Genomic DNA, 24,655 nt, shown 5'->3' with positions numbered 1-24,655 from the left:
GACCAGAGTCTCACTCTGTTGCCAGGGGGGAAAAATCAAAGTAAAAGAAATAATCCCATTTCCAGCCCTGACTAGCTATCTTACTTGAAAGGTATTCTCCAATCCCCCCTGAACCTCCATTTCCTCTCTGGAAGCTGGTTATCAGACTTGGCTGTGTGTCAGAATCCTCAGGGGAGCTCTTATAAATAAACAGGCTAAACAAACAGGCAAGGGTTCCAGCTCCAAAATCTGATTCAGAAAGTCTGGGATAGGGCTAGACTTTTTTTCCCTAATTGACTAAGAAGGGTCTTTTTGCTATTTAGGTGTCTTTGAATTTGACACATATAAGTCGTCAATATTATCCTTTTTAAAATCCATTTTCTTCCAAATAGAGGTCAAAACACTAGTTGTCAAATGAACAGCCAATTCCTTCCAGAAGGGGAATCTTAAGGAAGTATCTTAGCACAGTCACCCTTTGGCAAGGAATCCTGCCTTCTACACTGGTCACGGTGGTTCTTTGCCTAAGTGCCCCTGGCTCACATGCCCCTTCATTTTATAGATGCCACAGGTTGATAATAGGCCTCTGAGCAACTCAAGTGAACATTCTTGGTCCAACGGGCAGCAGTGCAGAGGATGGATTTAAGGGGATGCTTGTGCAGCTGGGGAATCTCCACCCATCCTGGGCATTTTGTGTAAAAAAATCCAAGGACCGCAAGCTTTGACTTTCTGCCTTCCCGGGCATGCCGAGGCCAGAGCAGCATGTCCTTTCATGGTATTTTGAATGTCCCAAGTAAAGTTGGTGGCAAATGATTTCAGTTCTTCAAGTCTATTTAACTAATTTTTAAAGGGAGGTGGTGTGCAGAGGAACTTTTAGGGGAATTGCAAGTGATAATAATGTATGCAAACAGCAATTCAAAGACTGCAAAATGTAGTCCTAATTATTCCTGTTATAGAAAGGCAGCTAGGTACAGGGGGAGAACACTCTGGAGTTGAGAAGGTATGGACTAAGCCTGTGGTTCTGTGTGACACTGGGCATCAGTGTCTCTGAGCCTCGAATTTCTTCTCTTTAGAAATGGGGATATTATGGGATATTATTTAACCCTCTGAGGATTAAATAATGCCCTGTGTGTATCAACCTTGGCTCTCTTCTGCTCCAGAAACATGGAGGCAGTAAGCAAAAGATGGCTCTGGAACTAGGTTATATCTTGGTTGCTCAGGGCTATTTCCCCTCTAGATTCCCAGGGCTAGTCATGTTCTTTCCCAAATTTGCTCCTAAAAAATCTCATATTGTTCTGCTTTTCCCACATCCTGGTGAACACTTCTCTGTGACACAAAATAGATTCTTTTCTACATTGGGTAAAATGTGAGGATGCTTTACAGATTCCTGGAAAGAGCCCAGGTTGAACCCAATAACCATAACATGGACCCTTGGCTGGTGCCAATTGTTCTAGGTGCTAAAGATATGGCAATGGACAAAACAAGATTGTTTTAACCTGATATTTTTAAACAAATTGTGGGTTATCTTTGGTGAAGTTGCCAGGGTTCTAAAATCTTACTGTTAACAATAATAGACTAGCATTTTGAATGCACACCCAGTGTTTACTGTGTGCCAGGCGACATAGCTTATAACTGCTATATTTCTTTTAACCTTTACAATAACTCTATGAAGTAGAGTCGATTATTTCTCCAAACAATCAAAATAAACAAAACAAAACTGAAGGTCACAGAGAATGTCATTGGCCCAAAGGCATATATTTTATAAATGAATACAATAAAGATTAGACCGGCTCTGATTCCTTGATTCACACTCTTGAATATATTTAAATAATTTCAGTGACGACAGAGTTACAGTAGAAAAACAGATGCAGAAACCTGATCAAGTTCAGTTCTTTTTTAAGTCTGTTATTATGGCACTCCCCAATCTTAGGTTAATTTAGACTTTCTCTGTTAATTATGGCAAATGCCAGTTCCATGTTAGAATCAGGCAAACAATGTAAAAGAAAATTAATCTCAGCATCACAGGGAGTGGTGTGAATCATCAGCGTCTAAAGCAGAAACTCATTCCTCCCCCATGCTCATAATTAATATTCTTGAAATTATGTTCTTGAGGGGTTGGGGGTTTAAGAAGGTAAAAGATGGGCAGCCCAAAATAGAAATATATTTCCTGTGAGGGGCACAATACAAACACCTCTTTTCATTAGGAGCTATTGATGGTACTGCAGACAGGAAGTTTCAATGAAAGGGGCCGTCACCTGTAACACACAAACTGCTTTATCCTTTACGTACAAATAAAAGAGAGAATTTGTTTTCATTCTGAGTTTATTTGACATTTCATCCAATTGAAATGAAATAGTACATTGACTCCAACACTGGCAAGACACTGTGCTAATACTGAAATAAAACTGCCAGTCAGTAAATACTTACATCATAATTCTTTATATCACGTCAATAGAAATATTAATAATTATTTAGTTTTACAAGCTTATTGCACTTCACATGGATTTTTTTTTTTCCTCCATAAAAGGTATTTCTAAAAGATCAGCAAGGATTGCTAATCTTGGTTCGTTTGTTCTTTTTCTTTTTTATAAACCATGATTAAACTATACAGTCAATACTTCTATATAAAAGCATTAAGAGTCTGAAGCTTCAAAAAACAATGTTTAAAAAGACACATCTCCTACTTAATTATCATAACTATTTCATTTTGTAACTATGCTTTGGTCACATCTTCCTGGTGTGTGTAAAATTTCGGTTAGCTCATCAGTCTCCCTACTGGTAACGTGGTCCTGAAGGTTAACATTCTGAAACGGAGCTAAAGATTAAGCAGGGGTGAGAACTCTGAGACGAGCTGGGGTGAGGCGGGTGGGCCTCAAGCACTTTAGCTTCTTACAAAAAGTGCCTTGAAGCACCTTATGGAGATCTGCCCTGAATTTTAGGCTTTTACCACTTTTTCAAAGAGAAGCATGGATGGCAACAGAACCTGCTCAAGGCCAGAATGTCATGGGGAAGCCATTTTGCTTTGACGACTTTAAGACAGAAAATCAAAAGGAGAAGATTCTGGCAGCCCCCTAAGGAAGGCTCCCAGGGTCCCAAAGCTTCAGATCCATTAATCCTTTCAGAGAAAAGAGGAACACAGACACAAGGCACACCATTTTTTCTTTATGAGGAAATTCAGTCTGGTCACATTGTCAGGAAAAAGAAAATACTGTTAAAACTAAATGGTTTATTTTTTTTCACTTACAAATCTCTGAATTACAACAATCTACACTCAATGAAACAACTGCCTGTACAGTGGCCCCTCGGTATCTGCAGGGGATCAGCTCTAGGACTTTCCCACCCTCAGGATACCAATTACCCAAGTACGCTCAAGTTTCTGATAGAAATGGCACGGTCTTTGCATACAACCTAGGCACATCCTCTAGTGTACTTTAAACCATCTCTAAAGTACATCTGATACCTAAAACAATTTAAGTGCTATGTAAATGATTGTTATACTATATTGGTTTTCAAGTTTGTATTATTTTCCATTGTTGTATTACTTTTGACTGTTTTTTTAAGAATATTTTCAATCTGCAGTTGGCTGAATTCATGAATGCGGAACCCGCAGGTACAGACGGCTGACTGTATATGACGTTAAACATCTACAGACTTGAAACATAACCTCTGTTATATTAAATATATTATCTGTGAAATTACTATAGAGGATGTAAACAGTGGTACATGGTTTCATTATTTTCAAACGGGGTGCAATGTAATACACAATATTCAAGTAAAATTCACTGTGTCTGATTTATACACCTATTATCTGTGTCTTTCTGAAAGTGAAAGAGATTTATAAGGGTGACAAGAAAGGACACTGAGATAGCTAGAACTGCGGGGTCTCACGTCTTAAGAAAAATCTGACACATCAGATTCAACCCAGTCGTACAGCACGCTGGTATTAAATATACTTCCAAAATTTGACATTTACACATTTCAGTTATTTGATTATTTGCAACGTAAAGCGAACATCTTTGTAAGAATGTAAAATAGTAAATTTAAAAAAACCACCAAGGATATCCACCCACAATTTGAATGCACATGACTGGACAGAAGGGAGGGCGTGTTGCCCTGGTCCAAACTGTAGCTTTTGGAAGATACAACAAAGGAGCTTTTACTCTATAAATCCTAAAACTTCATCATCCATGTTGGGCCCAACCTGGAAGCAAACTGCCCTTAATAGGTAAGGATAAGATTCTACAGGTTAGCCTTAGAGCTTTTATATTTTCCCAATTCACTGTTGAGATCTCCTTGATTTAATATAATAATGAGATGGAAATTCAGTATTTTAAACAGATTTCCTTTCACTGATTGATAATCAATAAACATTGACTGAGCATATACTGAGCACCTATTCTATGTCTAGCAGTGCTTTTTTAAAACCCTGGGTGAGGGCTGAGACATTGTCTTTGAAAAAATTTCTATAAAAGCTACAGGAAGGGCATTTCCATAAATCATGATTTATCCAAATGTAGGGGAACCAACAGGTGCTGGGCACCTGGCCCACACCAGGTGCTGTGTTGTAAGTAGCAGCTTTATTCTAAAAGGCTGATGTGGATCTTTAAAAGGTATTTAGAGCTGGGAGAACCCAGGTTAAACGGGATTTTCCTCACCCATACGGCAACACCAGGTTTGCTGTTGCCAAGACTAGTGGTAGAGCGTTCCCTTCCTCCTTTACAGCCCCTTATTGAAGTACACACGCCGCAACTCAGGATGGGTCTCTTGGATCTTGGCTTGCAACTCAGCCTCCAAGCTCGTCACAGACATGGAACTGGGGTAAGAGAGAAACAACAGGGTTACGACACAGGCAGAGGTGGGAACCAGAACCTAGAAAGAGCAGGGAGGGGGTGCAGGGATAGACGCCAGATCACTGCAGAGGTGAAACTGGTGCAGTGTAACTTGAGCCAATGTGTCATATGGCTAGAAAACCAGTATAGTGTTCTTTTCAGAAAATTAATTGTCACTAATAATGGAAGAAATGCATCTTCAGACCCCCAACCCTTTTTACCTCTCTTCTTTTTTTTTGAGACAGAGTCTCACTATGTCATCCTTGGTAGAGTATCTTGGTGTCACAGTGCACAGCAACCTCCAACTCTTGGGCTCAAGTGATTCTCCTGCCTCAGCCTCCCAAGTAGCTGGGACTACAGGTGCCCACCACAATGCCTGGCTACTTTCGTGTTGCAGCTGTCATTGTTGTTTAGCTTGCCCAGGCTGGGCTCGAACCTGCCAGTGTCAGAGCATGTGGCTGGCGCTGTAGTAACCACTGTGCTATGGGTGCCGAGCCTATCTCTCATATTATTAAAAGCTTAAAAAAAAAAAAAAAAAGGATTTTTTTTTTTTTATTTTGAGGCAGATTTTAATTCTGTTGCCTAGGTTAGAGTGCCATGGTGTCAGCCTAGCTTACAGCAACCTCAGACTCCTGGGTTTAAGCTATTCTCCTGCCTCAGCCTCCCAAGTGCCTGTGGTGGGGGACTACAGGCACCCACCACAACACCTGGCGAATTTTTCTATTTTTAGTAGAGATGGGGTCTTGTTCTTGCTCAGGACAGCCTTAAACTCCTGACCTAAAGTGATCCTCCTGCCTTGGTTTCCCAGGATTACAAGCATGAGCCACTGCACCCAGCCTAAAAAATCTTATTGTTGGCAAGAATGTATGGCGGTGACACTTTCAGACCTTGCTGGTGTTAGAAAAACAATTTGTGGTCACTTCCGAAGGATAACAACATCAATGTTCACCATTGGTGAAAAAAGATATCTGGAATTTATAGCACTAAACATACCCATGTTGAACACTAAACTTTAACATGTTTTTGTACAATAATACATGATTATAAAACTTTTAAAAACTACACGCCAACACCAGGCTTGCTGGGTGGTTTTTAAAACACTCCTAGTCTCACCACTGAGAGGTGACCACTGTCAGTCTCTGTTTTATGCACATAAAAAAAATATCTAAAGAATAGTGGTATATATATATCAAATATATATACAGATAGTACTATATCTATAGAATAGTAGTATATATATCAAAGCTTATTTTTATAATAAACACTCATTAAATACAAGCATAAAGAAAAGTGCTCCACAAACTGCAAACACTTTGATATGGTCTTTTAAAAATATTTGATATCTGCTATAGTTAAGATTTTATAAAAATTGAGGTTAAATAAAAGTCAAGATAAACGTTTTTATGAAAATATGCAAAACACTAGGAAGAAACCCCATAGCAGCTATTTTTTCACTAAGTGGGCTTTGGGTAATATTATAATAATAATGACGATGCTGATGATGATAATGGCCATGGCTTATTGATCATTTGTGGGCCAATCATTATGCATTTTAATCCTTATAAAGCCCCTAAAAGTCAGGTATTACCATAATTTTACAGAAAAGGAAATGTAAGATACAACTGAAATTTTGAAGTGAGATGTTCCTTGATCCAAAAGCTCCACTCCTAACCAGCAGGTGACCCTGCCTTCTGGTCCTTCTGTTTTTTCATTGATTTGTAATCTACAACTACTATTAATGTATAAGGCCAAGTCTGATTTGAGAATTAAAGTTATTCGTACTTTTATCTTGCAGGGAGTCTGTTTAAAATTGAAGTAAGCTGTTCCTTGACAGTTGGGCAAAACTCACCTGATGACTTGGTGCTTGTGGTTTGTTATTGTTCCTGGAAGTTTAAATGCTGCTTTGTCTTCCTTTATGGCCATAAGCCTATTCAGACTTTTTATGAGACTGACGTACTGCCTACTATGCTAAGGAGGCAACAACTTCTGTTCAGACTTTCTAATTTTTCAGCTTTGCTAATATTTTTCTACGAATTTGTCAATTTTGCCTATTTTCAAATCTATTGGTATAATAATGTTGATAATATTCTTCTATCTTTTTAATCTCTGATGAATTTACAATTATGTGTCTCTTTGTCATTCATAATATTTGTGTCTTTCTCTTTTTTTTGTTTTTGAGACAGAGTCTCACTATGTCACCCTGGGTAGAGTTCCACGGCATCACAGCACACAGCAACCTCAAACTCTCAGGCTTAAGTGATTCTCTTGCCTCAGCCTCACAAGTAGCTGGGACTATAGGCACTGGCCACAATGCCCACCTATTTTTTTTGTTGTAGTTGTCATTGTTGTTTGGCAGGCCCAGGCTGGATTTGAACCTGCCAGCTCTGGTGTATGTGGCTGGTGCCCTAGCTGCTCAGGTACAGACACCGAGCCTGTGTCTTTCTCTTTTGATTAATCAAGACAACTGTGTATTCTGTTACTATTTTCTTTTTTCATTCTTTTTTTTTTTTTTTTTAACAGAGACTCAGTCACTGTGGTGTCATCAGAGATCACAGCAACCTCAAACTCCTGGGTTCCAATGATCCTTTGGCCTCAGCCTTCTGAGTAATTAGGACTATAGAGCCTGCCAGCACTCTTGGACAGTTTTTCTATTTTTAGTAGAAATGGGTCTCCTTCTTGAACTACTGAGCTCAGATGATCCACCGCCTTGGTCTCCCTGAGTGCTAGGATTATAAGCATGAGCTACTGTGCCCAGCCTTTTGTTACTATTTTCAAAGAACCAACCGTTGACTTTGCCCATCCTCTACTCTTTGTTATATATGTTATTTCTGATCTTTTCTCTTTCCTTCTTTTTCTGGAGCTTATTCTTGTGTTGCTTTTTTAAATGTACGTTGGAATTAAAAGCATTAATTTTCAGCCATTCTTCCTAATGCAAACAGTTAAAGCTATACATTTCTCTCAAAGCAACACATGTGCTGCTTCACACAAATTTTAATCAGGAATGTTTTCATTATCACTCATTCATACAGGAGAATGGAAAATTATAGTATAGTCCTATGATGAAATACTATACAGCAGTAACAATGAATGAAATACATGTAATAATATGACAAATATTAATGGAAAGAACAAATACTAGAACACTATATGTGGCAAAGAGTATGATGTCTTTGTTTAAAAAGTTTCAAAAGATGGGGTGGAGACAAGGTGGCTGACTGAAGCCAGCTTTCCACAGAGGCTCCCGTCCAGAAGGAGAGTTAAAGGACAGAAATTTAGCAAGTAACACCAAGAGAGCTGCACCAAGAGAGAAGGTTGAAGAACGCACATCAACCCTGCTGAGGTGAGCTGCAACCCCAAGGATGCAAACAAAAGGTACAAAATCCATCACCAAGAGGATGGGAGTCCCCTCCCCCATGAGAACGGCTTGGAGTGCCCCACAAACAAATAAGCAGAGTTCAAAGATCCTCCCACTACACTCCACAGGAGAGACCCTCTAAAAACTGGACCTACCTCCCCTACTAGGGTGCCATGGTGTTTTCCTGCCAGGAATAAAACTGTATAAAAATGTATTTATTCTCTACCTGCAACTCAGAGCTCCCAGCACTCACCTCCACTCTCACTCTGAGATCTGGAGGCCTGTCCCCCAGGTGTCCAGATTCTTGGGTGATTTCTCGAGGGGTGTGGACAGGGCCTAAACTGCAGCTGGTCAGTGCTGACTCTGGGGCACGGAAGTGAGGAGAGGACAGTCGGCTGAGAGGGAACCACACCGGAGTGGTGGTGCCCCGAGGTGCAGAGCAGCAGCTGTCTTTTAGCAACAATAGGGCTCACTCCTGGATATTCTGAAGCCACACCCCCTGTCTCCCTAGGCAACCAGAGGAGGCCAGGCATCTACTCAGGTGGCAACCACCATGGAACAGATCTGGGACGGAAAAGCAGGCCCCGTGAGTAAAGGGTTTGCCTGAGGCAGTACCGGCCTGGGTGGAGCACGGGGACTAGAAACACATGCACAGAGCCAGGAAGTTCCCAGGGCAGGGCTGACCCACAGGACCGCTTTACTGAGCCTAAGACGCACCCAGCCTTCAGGGGATCATCAGCCTATAGACAAAGAAAAACAGGAGGCTAGAACTGACAGGTAACGGATATACAAACATGCAGGAGCAAAGACAGGGCCTGAGACGCAGGCTCTGGGAACTCAAAACAGTGTCTCTTCTGCAGGAGAATTTAGCAGGGACAGAAACAAATTCATGCAAAGTTGTTCTGTTCTGTTCTGTCAGTAACATTAATCAGGGGCGGGGCTGGAACTGAGTGAACACCCCCTAGCCTCCATCAAGTGCCCGAGTTGTAAGGCCTCACCACTCCCTGCTAGATAGACACAGAGTGCAGCAGCCTGGATGAGCAGAAATAGATTTCCTTGTGATTCAGGCAGGTGCAAACCCCTGGAGTATCTATTCACTACAGGCAACTGGGTCAAAGACCTGCGGGACTATCGGTGACTGGGTGTGACAGAGGTGCAAGGTGGGGAAGGAGGCATCAACCTTCCCAGACTGATCTATTTGCTGGGTGGGTGCTCCTGACGCCATGGAGTACTGGAGCAAGCCAGATCAGAGTACTCACCAGACCCTTGTGATCCAGTTGCCAGAGACCTTTTAAACTCTCCTACCTGAGACAAGTGCTGACTGAGACAATTGATTTGGAACTTTTGAACTGAGCCAATCGCCCAAGGACTATTCAGGTGGTGCCCTGAGGGTGTGGTTGTAGGAAGGTTTGATTTTTCTTTTCCAATTGTTGCCTGTGGGGGGCAGGGTGACTTAATTGCTGGTATTTCTCCGCAGCTGAGACTTCAACCAAGAGTAACTGTTTCACTAGGGTAGAACAGAGAACAGCTGAAAACAAGACAGAACCACTGAGCCCCACCACGCCAAACAGGTCCCCATTTTCTCAGGCCATAGCACTGTACGGGTCCTCGATAAAGCTCCAGGGGAAAAATCAAACGGTGTAAAACAATCATGGGGTGGAATCAGCAGAAAAACTCTGGTAACATGAATAACCAGAATAGATCAACCTCCTCCCCCAAGAAAGATATGGCAGATGTAACTGAAGATCCCAGTCATAAACAGCTGGCCGAGATATCAGAAATCGAATTCAGAATTTGGATTGCAAACAAGATTAATAAAATGGAGTAAAAATTGGAATTAGAAATTCGAGCAGCAATTCAAAAGTCAGAATTGGAAATTCGAGGAGAAATTCAAAAGTTATCTCAAGAATTTAACGACTTTAAAGACAAAACCACCAAAGATTTTGATGCACTGAAGCAAAAATTTGCAGCCCTCAAAGATCTGAAGAGTGGAGCAAGCAGAAGAAAGGATTTCTGACATCAAAGACAAAGCCTTTGAATGCTCCCAAACTCTCAAAGAGAAATGGAGAGCAAAAACGGATCATTCTCTCAGAGAGCTCTGGGATAATACAAAGAAGGGTAATATCTGCCTCATTGGAATCCCTAAAAGTGATGAAGTGGCCTCGCAAGGCACAGAGGGCCTTCTCCATGAAATTATGAAAGAGAATTTTCCAGACATGCCAAGAGATTCAGAAATTCAGATAGCAGACAGTTTCAGAACCCCAGCACGACTCAATCCCAATAAGACATCCCCCAGGCATATCATAATTAACTTCACTAAAGTTAATATGAAGGAAAAAATTCTGAAAGCAGCCAGACATAAGAAATCCATTACCTACAAAGGGAAGAATATTAGAATGACTGCAGATCTCTCTGCTGAAACTTTTCAAGCCAGAAGAGGGTGGTCATCGACTTTTAATCTCCTAAAGCAAAATAACTTTCAATCCCAGATCCTGTATCTAGCTAAACTGAGTTTCATTTATGATGGAGAAATTAAAAACTTTAATGACATTCATATGTTGAAGAAATTTGCCATAACCCAACCAGCTCTTCAGGATATTCTCAGACCTATCCTCCATAATGATCAGACAAAAGTAAACTCACTCAGAAACTTTTGCTCAAACTCCAACTTCCACAGTGGCGAAAGGATTAAAAATGTCCACTGGACTTTTGAAAAACTCGATACCCCAAATTTTACCAGACTTATCAATATTCTCCATTAATGTGAACGGCTTAAACTGTCCTGTAAAGAGTCAAAGGTTAGCTGACTGGATACAAAAACTCAGGCCAGATATTTGCTGCATACAAGAGTCACATCTTACCTTAAAGGACAAATATAGACTCAGGGTGAAAGGATGGTCATCCATATTTCAGGCAAATGGTAATCAGAAAAAAGCAGGTGTTGCAATTTTCTTTGCAGATACAATAGGCTTTAAACCAACAAAAGTAAGGAAGGATAAGAATGGTCACTTCACATTTGTTAAGAGTAATACTCAATATGATGAGATTTCAATTATTAATATCTATGCACCCAACCAGAATGCACCTCAATTTATAAGAGAAACTATAACAGACATGAGCAAATTGATTTCCTCCAGCTCCATAATAGTTGGAGATTTCAACACTCCTTTGGCAGTGTTGGATAGATCCTCCAATAAGAAGCTGAGCAAAGAAATTTTAGATTTAAACCTAACCATGCAACATTTGGATTTAGCTAACATCTACAGAACATTTCATCCCAACCAAACTGAATACACCTACTTCTCATCAGCCCACAGAACATATTCCAAAATCGATCACATCTTAGGTCACAAGTCTAACCTCAGTAAATTTAAAGGAATAGAAATTATTCCTTGCATCTTCTTAGACCACCATGGAATAAAAGTTGAGCTCAGTAACAACAGGAATCTGCATACTCATACAAAAACATGAAAGGTAAATAACCTTATGCTGAATGATAGCTGGGTCAGAGATGAGATTAAGAAGGAAATTGCCAAATTTTTGGAATAAAATGACAATGAAGACATGAATTATCAGAACCTCTGGGATACTGCAAAGGCAGTCCTAAGAGGGAAATTTATAGCAAGCACTGCAAGCCTTCCTCAAGAGAAAGGAAAGAGAGGAAGTTAACAAATTAATGGTACATCTCAAGCAACTGGAAAAGGAAGAACATTCCAACCCCAAACCCAATAGAAGAAAAGAAATAACCAAATCAGAGCAGAATTAAATAAAATTGAAAACAAAAGAATTATACAACCGATCAATACAAAAAGTTGGTTTTTTGAAAAGGTCAATAAAATAGATAAACCTTTGGCTAACCTAAACAGGAAAAAAAGAGTAAAATCTATAATCTCATCAATCAGAAACAACAAAGACGAAATAACAACAGACTCCTCAGAAATTCAAAAAATCCTTAATGAATATTACAAGAAACTTTACTCTCAGATATATGAAAATCTGAAGGAAATTGACCAATACTTGGAAGCACATCACCTTCCAAGACTTAGCCAGAATCAAGTGGAAATGTTGAACAGGCCCATATAAAGTTCTGAAATAGCATCAACCATACAAAACCTCCCTAAAAAGAAAAGCCCAGGACCAGATGGCTTCACGTCAGAATTCTAAGAAACCTTTAAAGAGGAATTAGTACCTATATTACTCAACCTGTTCCAAAATGTAGAAAAAGAAGGAAGACTACCCAACACATTCTATGAAGCAAACATCACCCTAATCCCCAAACCAGGAAAAGACCCAACAAGAAAAGAAAATTATAGGCCGATATCACTAATGAATATAGATGCAAAAATATTCAACAAGATCCTAACAAACAGAATCCAGCAACACATCAAACAAATTATACACCATGACCAAGTCGGTTTTATCCCAGGGTCTCAAGGCTGGTTCAATATATGTAAATTTATAAATGTAATCCAGCACATAAAAAAACTAAAAAAACAAAGACCATATGATTCTTTCAATTGATGCAGAAAAAGCTTTTGATAATATCCAGCATCCCTTCATGATCAGAACACTTAAGAAAATCGGTATAGAAGGGACATTTCTTAAACTGATAGAGGCCATCTACAGCAAACCCACAGACAATATCATATTGAATGGAGTTAAATTGGAATCATTTCCACTCAGATCAGGAACCAGACAAGGCTGCCCATTGTCTCCATTGCTTTTTAACATTGTAATGGAAGTTTTAGCCATCGCAATTAGGGAAGAAAAGGTAATCAAGGGTATCTATATAGGGTCAGAAGAGATCAAACTTTTGCTCTTCGCAGATGATATGATTGTATAACACCAGGGATTCTACTATAAAACTCTTAGAAGTGATCAAGGAATACAGCAGCGTCTCAGGTTACAAAATCAACATTCATAAATTGGTAGCCTTTATATATACCAACAATAGTCAAGCTGAAAAAACAGTTAAGGACTCTATTCCACTCACAGTAGTGCCAAAGAAGATGAAACATTTGGGAATTTATCTAACAAAGGACATGAAAGATCTCTATAAAGAGAACTATGAAACTCTAAGAAAAGAAATAGCTGAAAATGTTAACAAATGGAAAAACATACCATGCTCATGGCAGGGAAGAATCAACATTTTTAAAATGTCCACACTACCCAAAGCAATATACAATTTTCATGCAATCCCTATTAAAGCTCCACTGCCATACTTTAAAGATCTTGAAAAAATAATACTTCGTTTTATATGGAATCAGAGAAAACCTCGAATAGCAAGACATTACTCAGAAATAAAACCAAAGCAGGAGGAATCATGCTACCAGACCTGAGACTATACTATAAATCGATAGTGATCAAAACAGCATGGTACTGGCACAAAAACAGAGAAGTAGATGTCTGGAACAGAATAGAGAACCAAGAGATGAATTCAGGTACTTACCGTTATTTGATCTTTGAGAAGCCAATTAAAAACCTTCAGTGGGGAAAAGATTCCCTATTTAACAAATGGTGCTGGGTGAACTGGCTGGCAATCTGTAAAAGACTGAACCTGGACCCACACCTTTCACCATTAACTAAGATAGACTCTCACTGGATTAAAGATTTAAACTTAAGACATGAAACTATAAAAATACTAGAAGAGAGTGCAGGGAAAACCATTGAAGAAATCGGTCTGGGTGAGTATTTTATGAGGAGGACCCCCCGGGCAATTGAAGCAGCTTCAAAAATACATTACTGGGACCTGATCAAACTAAAAAGCTTCTGCACAGCCAAGAACAAAGTAAGTAAAGCAAGCAAACAGCCATCAAAATGGAAGAAGATATTTGCAGGTTATGTTTCCGACAAAGGTTTAATAACCAGAATTCACAGAGAACTCAAATGTATAAGCAAGAAAAGAACAAGTGATCCCATCGCAGGCTTGGCAAGGGATTTGAAGAGAAACTTCTCTGAAGAAGACAGGCGCACGGCCTACAGACATATGAAAAAAATGCTCATCATCTTTAATCATCAGAGAAATGTAAATCAAAACTACTTTGAGATATCATCTAACTCCAGTAAGAATAGCCCATATCACAAAATCCCAAGACCAGAAATGTTGGCATGGATGTGGAGAAAAGGGAACACTTCTGCACTGCTGGTGGGAATGCAAATTAATTCATTCCTTTTGGAAAGATGTTTGCAGAACACTTAGAGATCTAAAAATAGATCTGCCATTCAATCCTATAATTCCTCTACTAGGCATATACCCAGAAGACCAAAAATCACATCATAACGAAGATATTTGGACCAGAATGTTTACTGCAGCCCAATTCATAATTGCTAAGTCATGGAAAAAGCCCAAGTGCCCATAGATCCATGAATGGATTAATAAATTGTGGTATATGTACACCATGGAATATTATGCAGCCTTAAAGAAAGATGGAAACTTTACCTCTTTCATGTTTACATGGATGGAGCTGGAACATATTCTTCTTAGTAAAGTATCTCAAGAATGGAAGAAAAAGTATCCAATGTACTCAGCCCTACTATGAAACTAATTTATGGCTTTCACATGAAAGCTACAACCCAGTTACAACCTAAGAATAGGGGGAAGGGGGATAGGAAGGGGAGGGAGGGGGGAGGTGGGTGGAGGGAGGGTGATTGGTGGGATTACACCTGCAGTGCATCTTACAAGGGTATATGTGAAACTTAGTAAATGTAGAATGTAAATGTCTTAACACAATAACTAAGAAAATGCCAGGAAGGCTATGTTAACCAGTGTGATGAAAATGTGTCAAATGGTCTATAAAACCAGTGTATGGTACCCCATGATCGCATTAATGTACACAGCTATGATTTAATAAAAAAAAAAGTTTCAAATGATATAACTCACTGGAAATATTTTTAGTTATAGCTTGGGCAGTAAATTAATAGATGTTCATTATATTGCTAAAATAAATAAAATAAAAATAAACAAAATAGGCTCATGCTTGGACCAAGGAGCATAGGGTATCATGAACCAAGAAATACGATTAATTATACTCTTTGCAACTGAGGAGCAAGACACATAAAGAAAACCAAACATACAAAGAAATGCATAAACAATTAGCAGATCAGTTTTATTTTTAAATAGCGCAAGATGAAAGAGCACTGACTTCCCAAATATGAACTCATGTACTTTCTGAGGGCTTTGACTTCATGACCCTAGGAGCTAGAGAAAACTTTTAATGTCTGTGCCTAGAATGTAAATGAATCATAAAAATAAGTGCTGGAAAGAATATACTATTTTTCTCAAGCAATCAAACAAAATCAAGGCCTAACTAGGAAGTTCCTTTAAAGGCTTTCACATCTAGACTCCTTTGAATCTCATAATAGTAACTGCTACATTTCTTAGGTACGTCTTTGGTATCCGGTGCTCGCCTCAGCATTTCCCATTTATTAGGTCTACATCGCTGAATGTGAGGTCAGGTGCCCAGCACTGGTGTCCACTTACAAGAAACTAGAGCAGTGATTTTCTTTTTTATTTTATTTATTATTTTTTTTTGTTGTTGCAGTTATTTTTGGCCGAGGCCCGGTTTGAACCTGCCCGTCCGGTCTATGGCATGGGCATCCTACTCCTTTGAGCCACAGGCGCCACCTTAGAGTGGTGATTTTCAATCAGTGAGCCATGAGAAGATCTTAGGTATGCCATGAAAATTTTAAAGATCATTAATTAAACTATTTTTTAAATTAAACTATTTTTGAAAGAAGTTCAAGTATAGTACATCCATTCTTCTTTTTAGTCTTTTTCTTTTTGATCAATATAATTTAAGGTGCTATGGACGTTCAAGTGTGCCGTGAGATAAAAAGGGTTGAAAACCACTGGGTTATGAGCTATTTGTAGATTAAGCCCTCAGATTGTGGGGTTTGTACAATTAAATAGGTCTGATTGCTCCTCTTTAGAGGTGGTAAAATATCTGAATTGGGCTTCTGGAATAGGTTCTGAAGGTCCTGCCCTCTTCAAGGAGGGATCCTTAAAGTGAGATTCAAATCTTTATCCAAGGACGAAGACAGAGTACAAGAACAGATAAAAGGTGGTATGCTCTATCAGACAGAAAGCCCCAGTGAAGTCAGTTCTAGAACAGAACACTTCATCCAAAACCTCCTTTGAAAGGCTAGGGCATTAAAGATCCTGTGTCTGGGACCTGCTGGCTCATGAAGGAAAGGATGTTACAAAGGCAAGCGGCCTGGTGACTCTAAAACAAAAACCTAAACCAGCAAAACGTCGTTTCTTGGTTAGGAGGAGGCTGCAGACCTAGATGAAGAGTGGTGATTCTCAACCTTCCTAATGCCACGACCCTTTAATACAGTTCCTCATGTTGTGGTGACTCCCAACCATAAAATTATTTTCGTTGTTACTTCATAACTGTAATTCTTCTACAGTTATGAATCGTAATGTAAATATCTGATATGCAGGAGACCCCCGAAGGGGTCCCGACCCGCAGGTTGAGAACCGCTGATGTAGACAATGAACACCAGTTAGCCCAGTTCCTACCTCAAACGCAGGATGCAAGGGCAGCTTGTGATAGAAGAAAGCTTTTAAGGCAAAAAGCGAAGTAGGAAGAAGGGAAGGAAATATACCAACCACCTAAGCTACGAGCATATAATTGCTGCCCCTGGGGGTGGAGCTTAAACTCTAACATATCTGTATTACAGACGCATTTGCCAATGGATTGGACGACAAGGAACTACATTTAAATTTTTATAAAAGCAAATTTGCACCAGAGTTAACCTGACTCTTATAAGAGAATAAAGCATTTTCAAATTCAATAGAAGGGGGTAGAAAAGAGCTGGATACCGTGAGTTTTGAAATCACATGGCTTTGATTTCTGCCTTTATCTAGTCCTTTTCGAGAACTTGACAGCATTATCATTTTGGGTCTCAACTTCCCTACCAGTGAAATGGAATAACAGCATCTGCCTCTTTAGCTGGTTTTGGGGATTAAAAGTCATTCTGAACAATAGCAAATACATACCTTTTCTGAGGAAACAGAGCACAACAAAGGGGTGTAGCAAATACCAAACTTTAAAAAAGAACAAAGGAAAAAAAGGTAAGTCAGAGCATTTTGAAAATGGTCAACCTCTCATTCTGTTTCACTTTGTAACAATCCTCTTTCTTTATTGCCTGACGGACATATGCCCTGTTTGTGTAAATGTTATTACCTAGGATTGCTAAAATAATGAAAAAAAATCAAAGAGATAACAGGGGGTTACAAAAGAATCACCCAAATAGCTTTAATGCTGTAGATTTCTCTAAAGACAGTTTACTTTCATCTGATTATTGGGACCATAAGATCCAGATGTCATGGGATGGTCTCATTTTCAAAACATGTGTTCCATATTATCCTTCCTTTACCTTTCATGTGCTATATATTAAAAAAAAGAAATTCATTATATAAGAGTAATTTCTACTCACCAGAAGCCAACTAATCCAACTTGAATAGGCGCACTCATCCACGGGAACCTCTGTGTGCAGAAATAAATGATTCTGAATAATTTTTAGACAGACACTTAGAGACAAGACCTTCTGCTGATTAACTGGAAGGAACCTCGCCACATCACAATATCCAGATGGAATGTGTTAGGTGAGCTTCCAGGGTAACACGGCAACAAGTGTGTTAGTCCTGATTTCCCGTGGCTCTCTTAGATCTGTCAGTGAACACACATGCAAAAATCAAGTGGCTTCTATTTCATTTTCCCCTTGCACATATAATCTGAGCGCTGCTTCACAATGTACAGGAGATAGAGGAACAGCTACCACTCAAGTATAATTTATCTCCTGGCTGGGGACACAGTGTAGCCTGCTGCTAAGGTTTGAAGACAAATGATTCTGCACTCAAATCTCTGCTTTACCTGTTAGTTCCCAGCTAGGGGATGGACAGGTAGAGCCTTACCTCTCCAAGCCATGATTTCCTTGTTATGATTTAAAAAAAAAAAGAAAAAAAAAAAAGGAGCATCATAACAGCTTCCTTAAAGTGTGTGGATGAAGAATGCCACATAACATTCATAAAGCCCCTAGGATGGTCCCTGGATCATTTACCACCCACATAGCTCCTTATACCTCTTATCATTCTTGGCTGGGGTTGCTGTCAGTAAAACTATTGCTGGTTGCTGGTTAAAACTATTTCTTGTATAAAACATTTTTGTTAGTCACATTTTTTTTTTTTTTTAATGGAAATAAACAAGTTGGTTGGTCTTTTGGAAAATAAATGCTGTTAGGTTTTTAGTTTTTAAAAAGGGAGTGATACCAAAATACACAATATAAAGAGCAGTGTGATATATGGTTATATAAACAAGGCCGCAAAAATAGCTATCACCAAGTTATGAACTGGTTATAATGAAATCAGCCAACTTAGGTAAGAATCAACACAAGCCATTACAAGACAGTGGGCATGCGAGGCGTACCCTGGTCCCCGAGGAGACTCCTCTGGTGAAAAGGTACATCAGGAAGGTCAACGCAAGGGGAGAAAGGTATGGACTAGAGAGGAAGGGAGAACCGTTGTCAAAGGAGGCTGATCCACGTAGGTGACACAGGGGACCCCACCCCTCAAAATAAAGAAAAGGAAATGCTGCATCTTGGGCAACTAACTTCGTGTGATGATGGTTGTCACAAGGAGATGGAAATCTTCACCCTAGCACTCTCCAGACAAGGCATGTCTGGGCTGGCACACAGATTTAGTGATGAGAAGGCAAGTGATCTTAAGCAAGATCCTGTGGATGGATGAACTTGGGTCGGTGAGAGCAGCCCTCTCATTTCAAGTACACTCTTAGCTATACAGAATTGAGCTACCTGGTAATCCCAAAGGGAACAGCTGCATGTCACCTCTGAGCTAGACATGCACTAACTAATGATGGCTGCGGCCCATGCAGAGGGTTTGGGTGAAAGGCTCCTCACAACGCCAGGTTCCTAGAGTATTCTAACTTACCCCACAGTACCCAATCTGACGTCTTCTAATTTTAACCACATATCCCTGCCTAATTCGTCCCCACCTCCCAAACGGGACTTAGTTTGAGATGAAATTAGTGAGCGGAGGATGTTTGATCTTTCACTAGATACTCACAAAATTCCTCAAGGTACAGACACATCTTACCTAACAGAACTGTTCAAACAGTGGATATTTTAAATAAAGAGTTCAAATGAATTAAAGACAATAAACATACAGTTAAAAAATATGGCCAAATTCTTTTTTCCCCAATGATCTTTTTTTTCCACTAGCTTTATTGGCATACTATCAATTGCTCATATTTAATGTCTGATATTAAGTTTTGACATGTGTGTATATAACTGTGATGCCATCACCACAATCATAATAAAGAACGTATCTATCACTCTGTCTTCCTTGTTCCTTGTGCTCCTTTGCAATTCGTTCCTCTTCCCAAATCCTGCACCCCTTTCCCTGGCAGCCTCTCATTTACTTTTTGTCACTATACCTTCCTTTATTAACAATATCTTTAGGATTTGATATACAGTGTCCACCCTTTTTTGCAATCCCTTCATGTTGCGTGTATCAATAGTTTGTTACTTTTTATTGCTGAGTTAAGTTTTCCATTTGTTTATCCATTTTCTTGCTGATGAACATTTGAGGTATCTCTAGTCTTTGGCTATTACAAAGCTGCAATGAACATCTGTCTTTTATGGACACGGGCTTTCATTTCTCCCACATGCATACCTAGGAGTGAAATGACTGGCTCACGTGGTATTATAAATTTAACTTTGTGAGAAACTGTCAAACTGTTTTATAAAGTAGCTGCTCCATTTTACATTCTCACCAGCAGTGGCAAAAGTTCCAGTTCCTTCATATCCTCACCCGCACTTTTTATCTTCACCAGTAGCTGACCTATTATTTCTTATAGTCTTTAATTTTAATCACCTATCACTAAAACCTTCCAATAGGTGTTCAGTGGTAGCTCATGTGGTTTTAATTTGAATTTCCCCAAGGAATAAATCATGTGTTTATTTGCGACCTGTATTTGGTGGATGTCTGTTCAAACTTTTTGCCTATTTTTTTTTTTTTTTTTAAACTGGGTTATTTCTTGAATGAGCACTGGAAGTTCTTTATATATTCTGGATGTAAGTCCTTTCTCAGATACATGCCTTGCAAACATTTTCTGACTGGCCGTTTCTTGTCTTTTCATCCTCTTTATAAGTTTTTGAAGAACAGAATTTTAAAATTTTGATGCAGTCCAATTTATCAATTTTGCTTTTATAGACTGTATCTTTAGTGTTGTGTCTAAGAAATCTTTATCTATCCCTAGTATTCTACTATATTTCCTTCTAGAAGTTTCATAATTGTAGACTGTTACATTTAGATTCTATGAACCACTGAGTTAATTTTTCTATATGGTACAGTCAATTCCCTACATATTGGCTACAACTCAGCCAACCTAACTGGGAATCTGTTTGGAGATTTCCCAAATCTCCAAACAGCCAGCTCTGTGTCTTTGCTGAGCTTCTGCAGAACATATGCCCTTGGCTATTGCTCTTCAAGCCTCCGCCCGTCTATGTCAGCTGGGTAAGACACTGCCTTTGTGCTCCCTCAGTGCTGTAACCACTGTGTGTTCATTTGCCCTTGTCTCCTTCCCCACCATGTAACATACTTCCTGACAGCACGGCTTAGGTCCTTTTTGGGTGACTCTACCGCCTAGCACGTTGCTCAGCAGAAACAGGCATTCAGCAAAGGGCTGCTAAATAAGTATATAAATGAACAAATAAATGCTACATTTGCACTCAATTAGCAGACAGTCCCAAAAATCGACTGCATAGACATAGCAGTCCACTTTCATTAAAGGGAAATGTTGAACAAAACAAACAAACAAACAAACAAACAAAAAAATTAGAGCTTAAGGAATGAGAACTATTACAGGACCCACCCCCGTACCAATTTTGTTCCCAATGAAAGTGCCAGCAAGAATGACTTACATTTAAAGGGACAATAGGAACTATACTTCAAGAAAAATGTTCACGGAAATGCCAGATTTTAGGCAGTAAACTTTTGGGTTTATTGCAAAAATTTCCGTGAGTCAGCTGCCCACAGTGATGCCTTTTTCCAGCTCCCCACTTGGGAAAGGATAAAGCGTGGGGGGGAGAATGAGTCATGCTGAATGCTCCCCAGGCTTCACTATTTAAAAAAGCCCAGAATGTTCAATTAGTTCCATGTTTGCAGAGGAATTTGGTCATTTCCAAGGTAAAAGCCTAGATAAGTACATCCTTGCAGAGGTGGCACACCTGGCTGTGGGGGAGCAGGGAGAGGCCAACCGAGGCAGGTACCTCCCACGTGGGCACTAGGAAGCTTCCCGGGAAATGATCCTCGAGCCTTTGTAAAGGGGCACGGTAAGCCCTGCTTTTGACGTTAGAAGGTGAAAATGGTTTGAACACGCAATAGTATGGGTATTTATATAAGCTGCCTCTATGTATGTTTTAGTCACGGCAATATTATCAATTAAATTCTATAGTCCTCTCTACATGGGAAAAATGCAACATTTAAATGTAACAGCAACCTTGAACTTGGGAGTGGTGGATATGTGGGAACCTCAAGAATATTTAGCCATTACTTTTCAAAGCAACATCTTACACTGCATTCTGAATGAGGACAGCTACAACCCAACCCCCTGTAGCTAATGAGATGCTGGGACTGGTCTGTGAGTTACTGGATGGCTTCGCTGGACCCTGTCACAGGGGCTTCAAAACCAGAGGCCCCTTCACTGTGTGCATGGGGCAGGCAGAGAGAGGGCTTCTGCAGGAAGACTAAGTGAGGCGGTAGACATCCGAATTGTGATTGAAGGGTATAATAACAAGCAAAGCTAAAAAATACACATTGAGATGCGGGTGGGAAGAGCATGGTATTTATTCATCTTACTGTGTAAAAACCTGGAACAGTGTGGCAGTGTTAGGCTAAGATGGGGCTAACTGCTCATATCATTTGCTAGTTTCTTCATGTGAGAAAATGCCAGGGTACATCTACAGCAATTTCCGTCTGTCATAGCAAGAAAATTATGCAATATGCCCAACTCCTTTTTCTGTCCAGTGTTTGTGAGAAATCAGAGGAACTGAGACAACCGTTCCAGAGCCCCCATGAAACTGCTACTCCAAATTACTTTTTCATTCCTAGTACAGATAGAAACTTATAAACGCATCATGCCAAATTCACATCGTCTCTTCATTTTTACCTAGCTAGTCATTTAACAGATAACTGAGTGCATAACTGGCTATAACCTCTCAACAGTAGCAGTCTTCATTCGTAAGAAGCGCTTTTAAATATCTGAGATGAGAGATAAAATGTTCCTAGAAACATTTTATTTATGTAAGAGTCCAAGAGAAACTGACCTTTCAATTCTTTCTTTTTTTTAAGAGTCACAAGCTGTCTCCCTGGGTAGAGTGCTATCGCGTCACAGCTCACAGCAACCTCAAACTCTTGGGCTTACGCAATTCTCTTGCCTCAGCCTCCCAAGTAGCTGGGACTGCAGGTGCCTGCCACAATGCCCCGCTATTTTTTTGTGCAGTTGTCATTGTTGTTTTAGCTGGCCCAGGCCAGGTACGAACCCGCCGGCTTTGGTGTATGTGGCCGGTGCCCTGCTGACTGAGCTACAGGCACTGCCTGACCTTTCAATTCTTTACTATTTATGTAGGAAATATTCTGTATAGTTTGAAATCTGAAAAAGAATGAAAGGAATTGAGAAAAGGACAAATAGAACTCGGTCTTACCTTCAAAAAGGCTTTCTTTTCCAAAGTGTTCATAATAAATGGTGGAATGGCTGAAAGTAAAGATAGAGCCGCTGAAATCTTTATTTAATGTCTATTTTCAGCTTGCATTTTATCCCAACAATTTGACAGGAGTCTTTTGTCACTTTTAGCCCAATTTTCATGCTGGCAGAATGAAAACTATCTGTAGTAATTCTTTAAATTATTAAACTTAAATTTATTAAATTGAAAACTGTTCCTATTCTGTAGATTTTTGAAAAACAATGTAATGCCCTCTGCCAGCCAAAAATTTTATAATCTTAAAGAAAACTTTGACATTTAGCTTTAAACAGGCACTGGTACCAACGTTAGGAACCTTTCCCTCCTGTATTAATAAAGTAAGTGGAAAATGCTTCTTGGGTGTCCAGCACGCGTGAAGGACAGAGTAAACAATCTTATGTTCAGTATAGGTTAGACCACATGCTAGCTGGGTGACTCTGAAAAAGTTACCTCTCATCTGTGAGCCTCAGTTTCCTGTTTTCCTCATCTTTAAAATGGAGAAAACCATATTAAAGTGACCATGATGATTTGACACAATATTGCACATAAGATGTTGGGTATGTGATGGGCAGCGTTAGTTCACTTAGTCACAACCTTTATCAGACTAAACTGTCATTCCAATATTTTGATATGTCAATTGCCCTCATAGATTTCACTGATACAGTAAGATTTTGTTTCTCCTCTGGGGACTCAATAGTATTTCAAACAATCAAGTCACTGGAAATGGATTTGTTGGGCTGGCTAAATTCCAAAATGATGAGGCATTTCAAAATGTGAAAGACCCAGACCAAAAGCAAACCCAGGGTAGAAGTCTGAGTCACAACCTCTATTTCATCAAACCTGGAAATCAGGGCTCAGCAGGCACTTCGGGGTGGGCTCCTCAGCCTCCTCTTAGGTTAGTGACAAATGTGGTGGTGCTGAATTCAGGGACGTTTTGCCTGCATTTCAGGACTGTGGACTAGCCACCCCCACAGCACACCAGGGCATCTCACACCCAAGGTGTTCCTTTGTTACGTCAGATAATGGTGATCTTTCTCCAGTTAGCTGGAATGCGAATCTCATGTTCTTCAATGCTTTCCTTCATGTACTTATGTTCTGCTAATGAGCATTCACAGCAACAGAAGAATGTAAAAACTGCAAAAAATACTAGTGGGACAACTGGACAGTGGTTGATAAAGTATGCTTCATTTGGGGCTTTCATTTTAATACCCAACTGCTGTTTGCAATCAGTTTAGATGATGAAATTAAATGTGTTTTAACACTAATAATATTTTCTGTTTATTACTAATTTCTGCTTTAAATATGAAGGGAGCTATAAATCCCAGGCCCTCCAATTTCCTGGTAAATCTGAGAACCTTCTTGAGGCTGTAGCATCACAGCTCACAGCAACTTCAAACTCTTGGGCTTTGCAGGTAGTTCTAAATAGCCCTCCAGGTAGACCAGAATCCTCAGAGGAAATAAATACAATGTACATTTTCTACTTTTGGAGATGCTGGCCCCAAACCCTAGTGAGAAAACTGAGCAGTGGCTTTGCAACATTTTATTAGAAGCTGCTCTACACCAGTCCAATTTGCTCTGTGTTCCTAGGGTTTCCTATTGATACAAGTAAATCTTCAGTAGAAACTACTTCTTTCCAAGGGCTAAGTTTCTTTTCCAGGTTTTTAAAGATCAAATTTCTTCCCAACAAGTTCCCATCCTCTCTACTGCATGGTCCAGGTCCAACCCACCACTG

The 24,655-nt window shown here is 39.7% G+C and overlaps 1 protein-coding gene across 4 annotated transcripts in view; it reads right to left on the bottom strand.

Annotated features, from left to right (window-relative positions):
- Window positions 1–2,284: 2,284 nt before the first annotated feature.
- The window catches only part of SFXN1 (sideroflexin 1), a 58,912-nt gene continuing 36,541 nt past the window's right edge, over window positions 2,285–24,655 (bottom strand). The window contains exons 8-13 of one of the 4 annotated variants that reach the window (XM_053566770.1): window positions 22,888–22,937; window positions 20,784–20,870; window positions 18,591–18,731; window positions 17,602–17,651; window positions 17,162–17,209; window positions 2,285–4,789 (exon numbers count right to left, since the gene is read on the bottom strand). In XM_053566770.1, the coding sequence (XP_053422745.1) occupies window positions 4,693–4,789; window positions 17,162–17,209; window positions 17,602–17,651; window positions 18,591–18,731; window positions 20,784–20,870; window positions 22,888–22,937 (473 nt within the window). In that variant the 3' untranslated portion in view covers window positions 2,285–4,692. The remainder of the gene's footprint in view (window positions 4,790–17,161; window positions 17,210–17,601; window positions 17,652–18,590; window positions 18,732–20,783; window positions 20,871–22,887; window positions 22,938–24,655) is intronic. The other 3 variants (XM_053566772.1, XM_053566771.1, XM_053566773.1) reach the window with 3 other exon arrangements.

This window comes from Nycticebus coucang, chromosome 17 (assembly GCF_027406575.1).
Source record: "Nycticebus coucang isolate mNycCou1 chromosome 17, mNycCou1.pri, whole genome shotgun sequence".
NCBI lineage: Eukaryota > Metazoa > Chordata > Mammalia > Primates > Lorisidae > Nycticebus > Nycticebus coucang.
The sequence above is the reverse complement of the archived record's forward strand: the minus strand, read 5'-3'. Positions and strand labels throughout refer to the sequence as shown.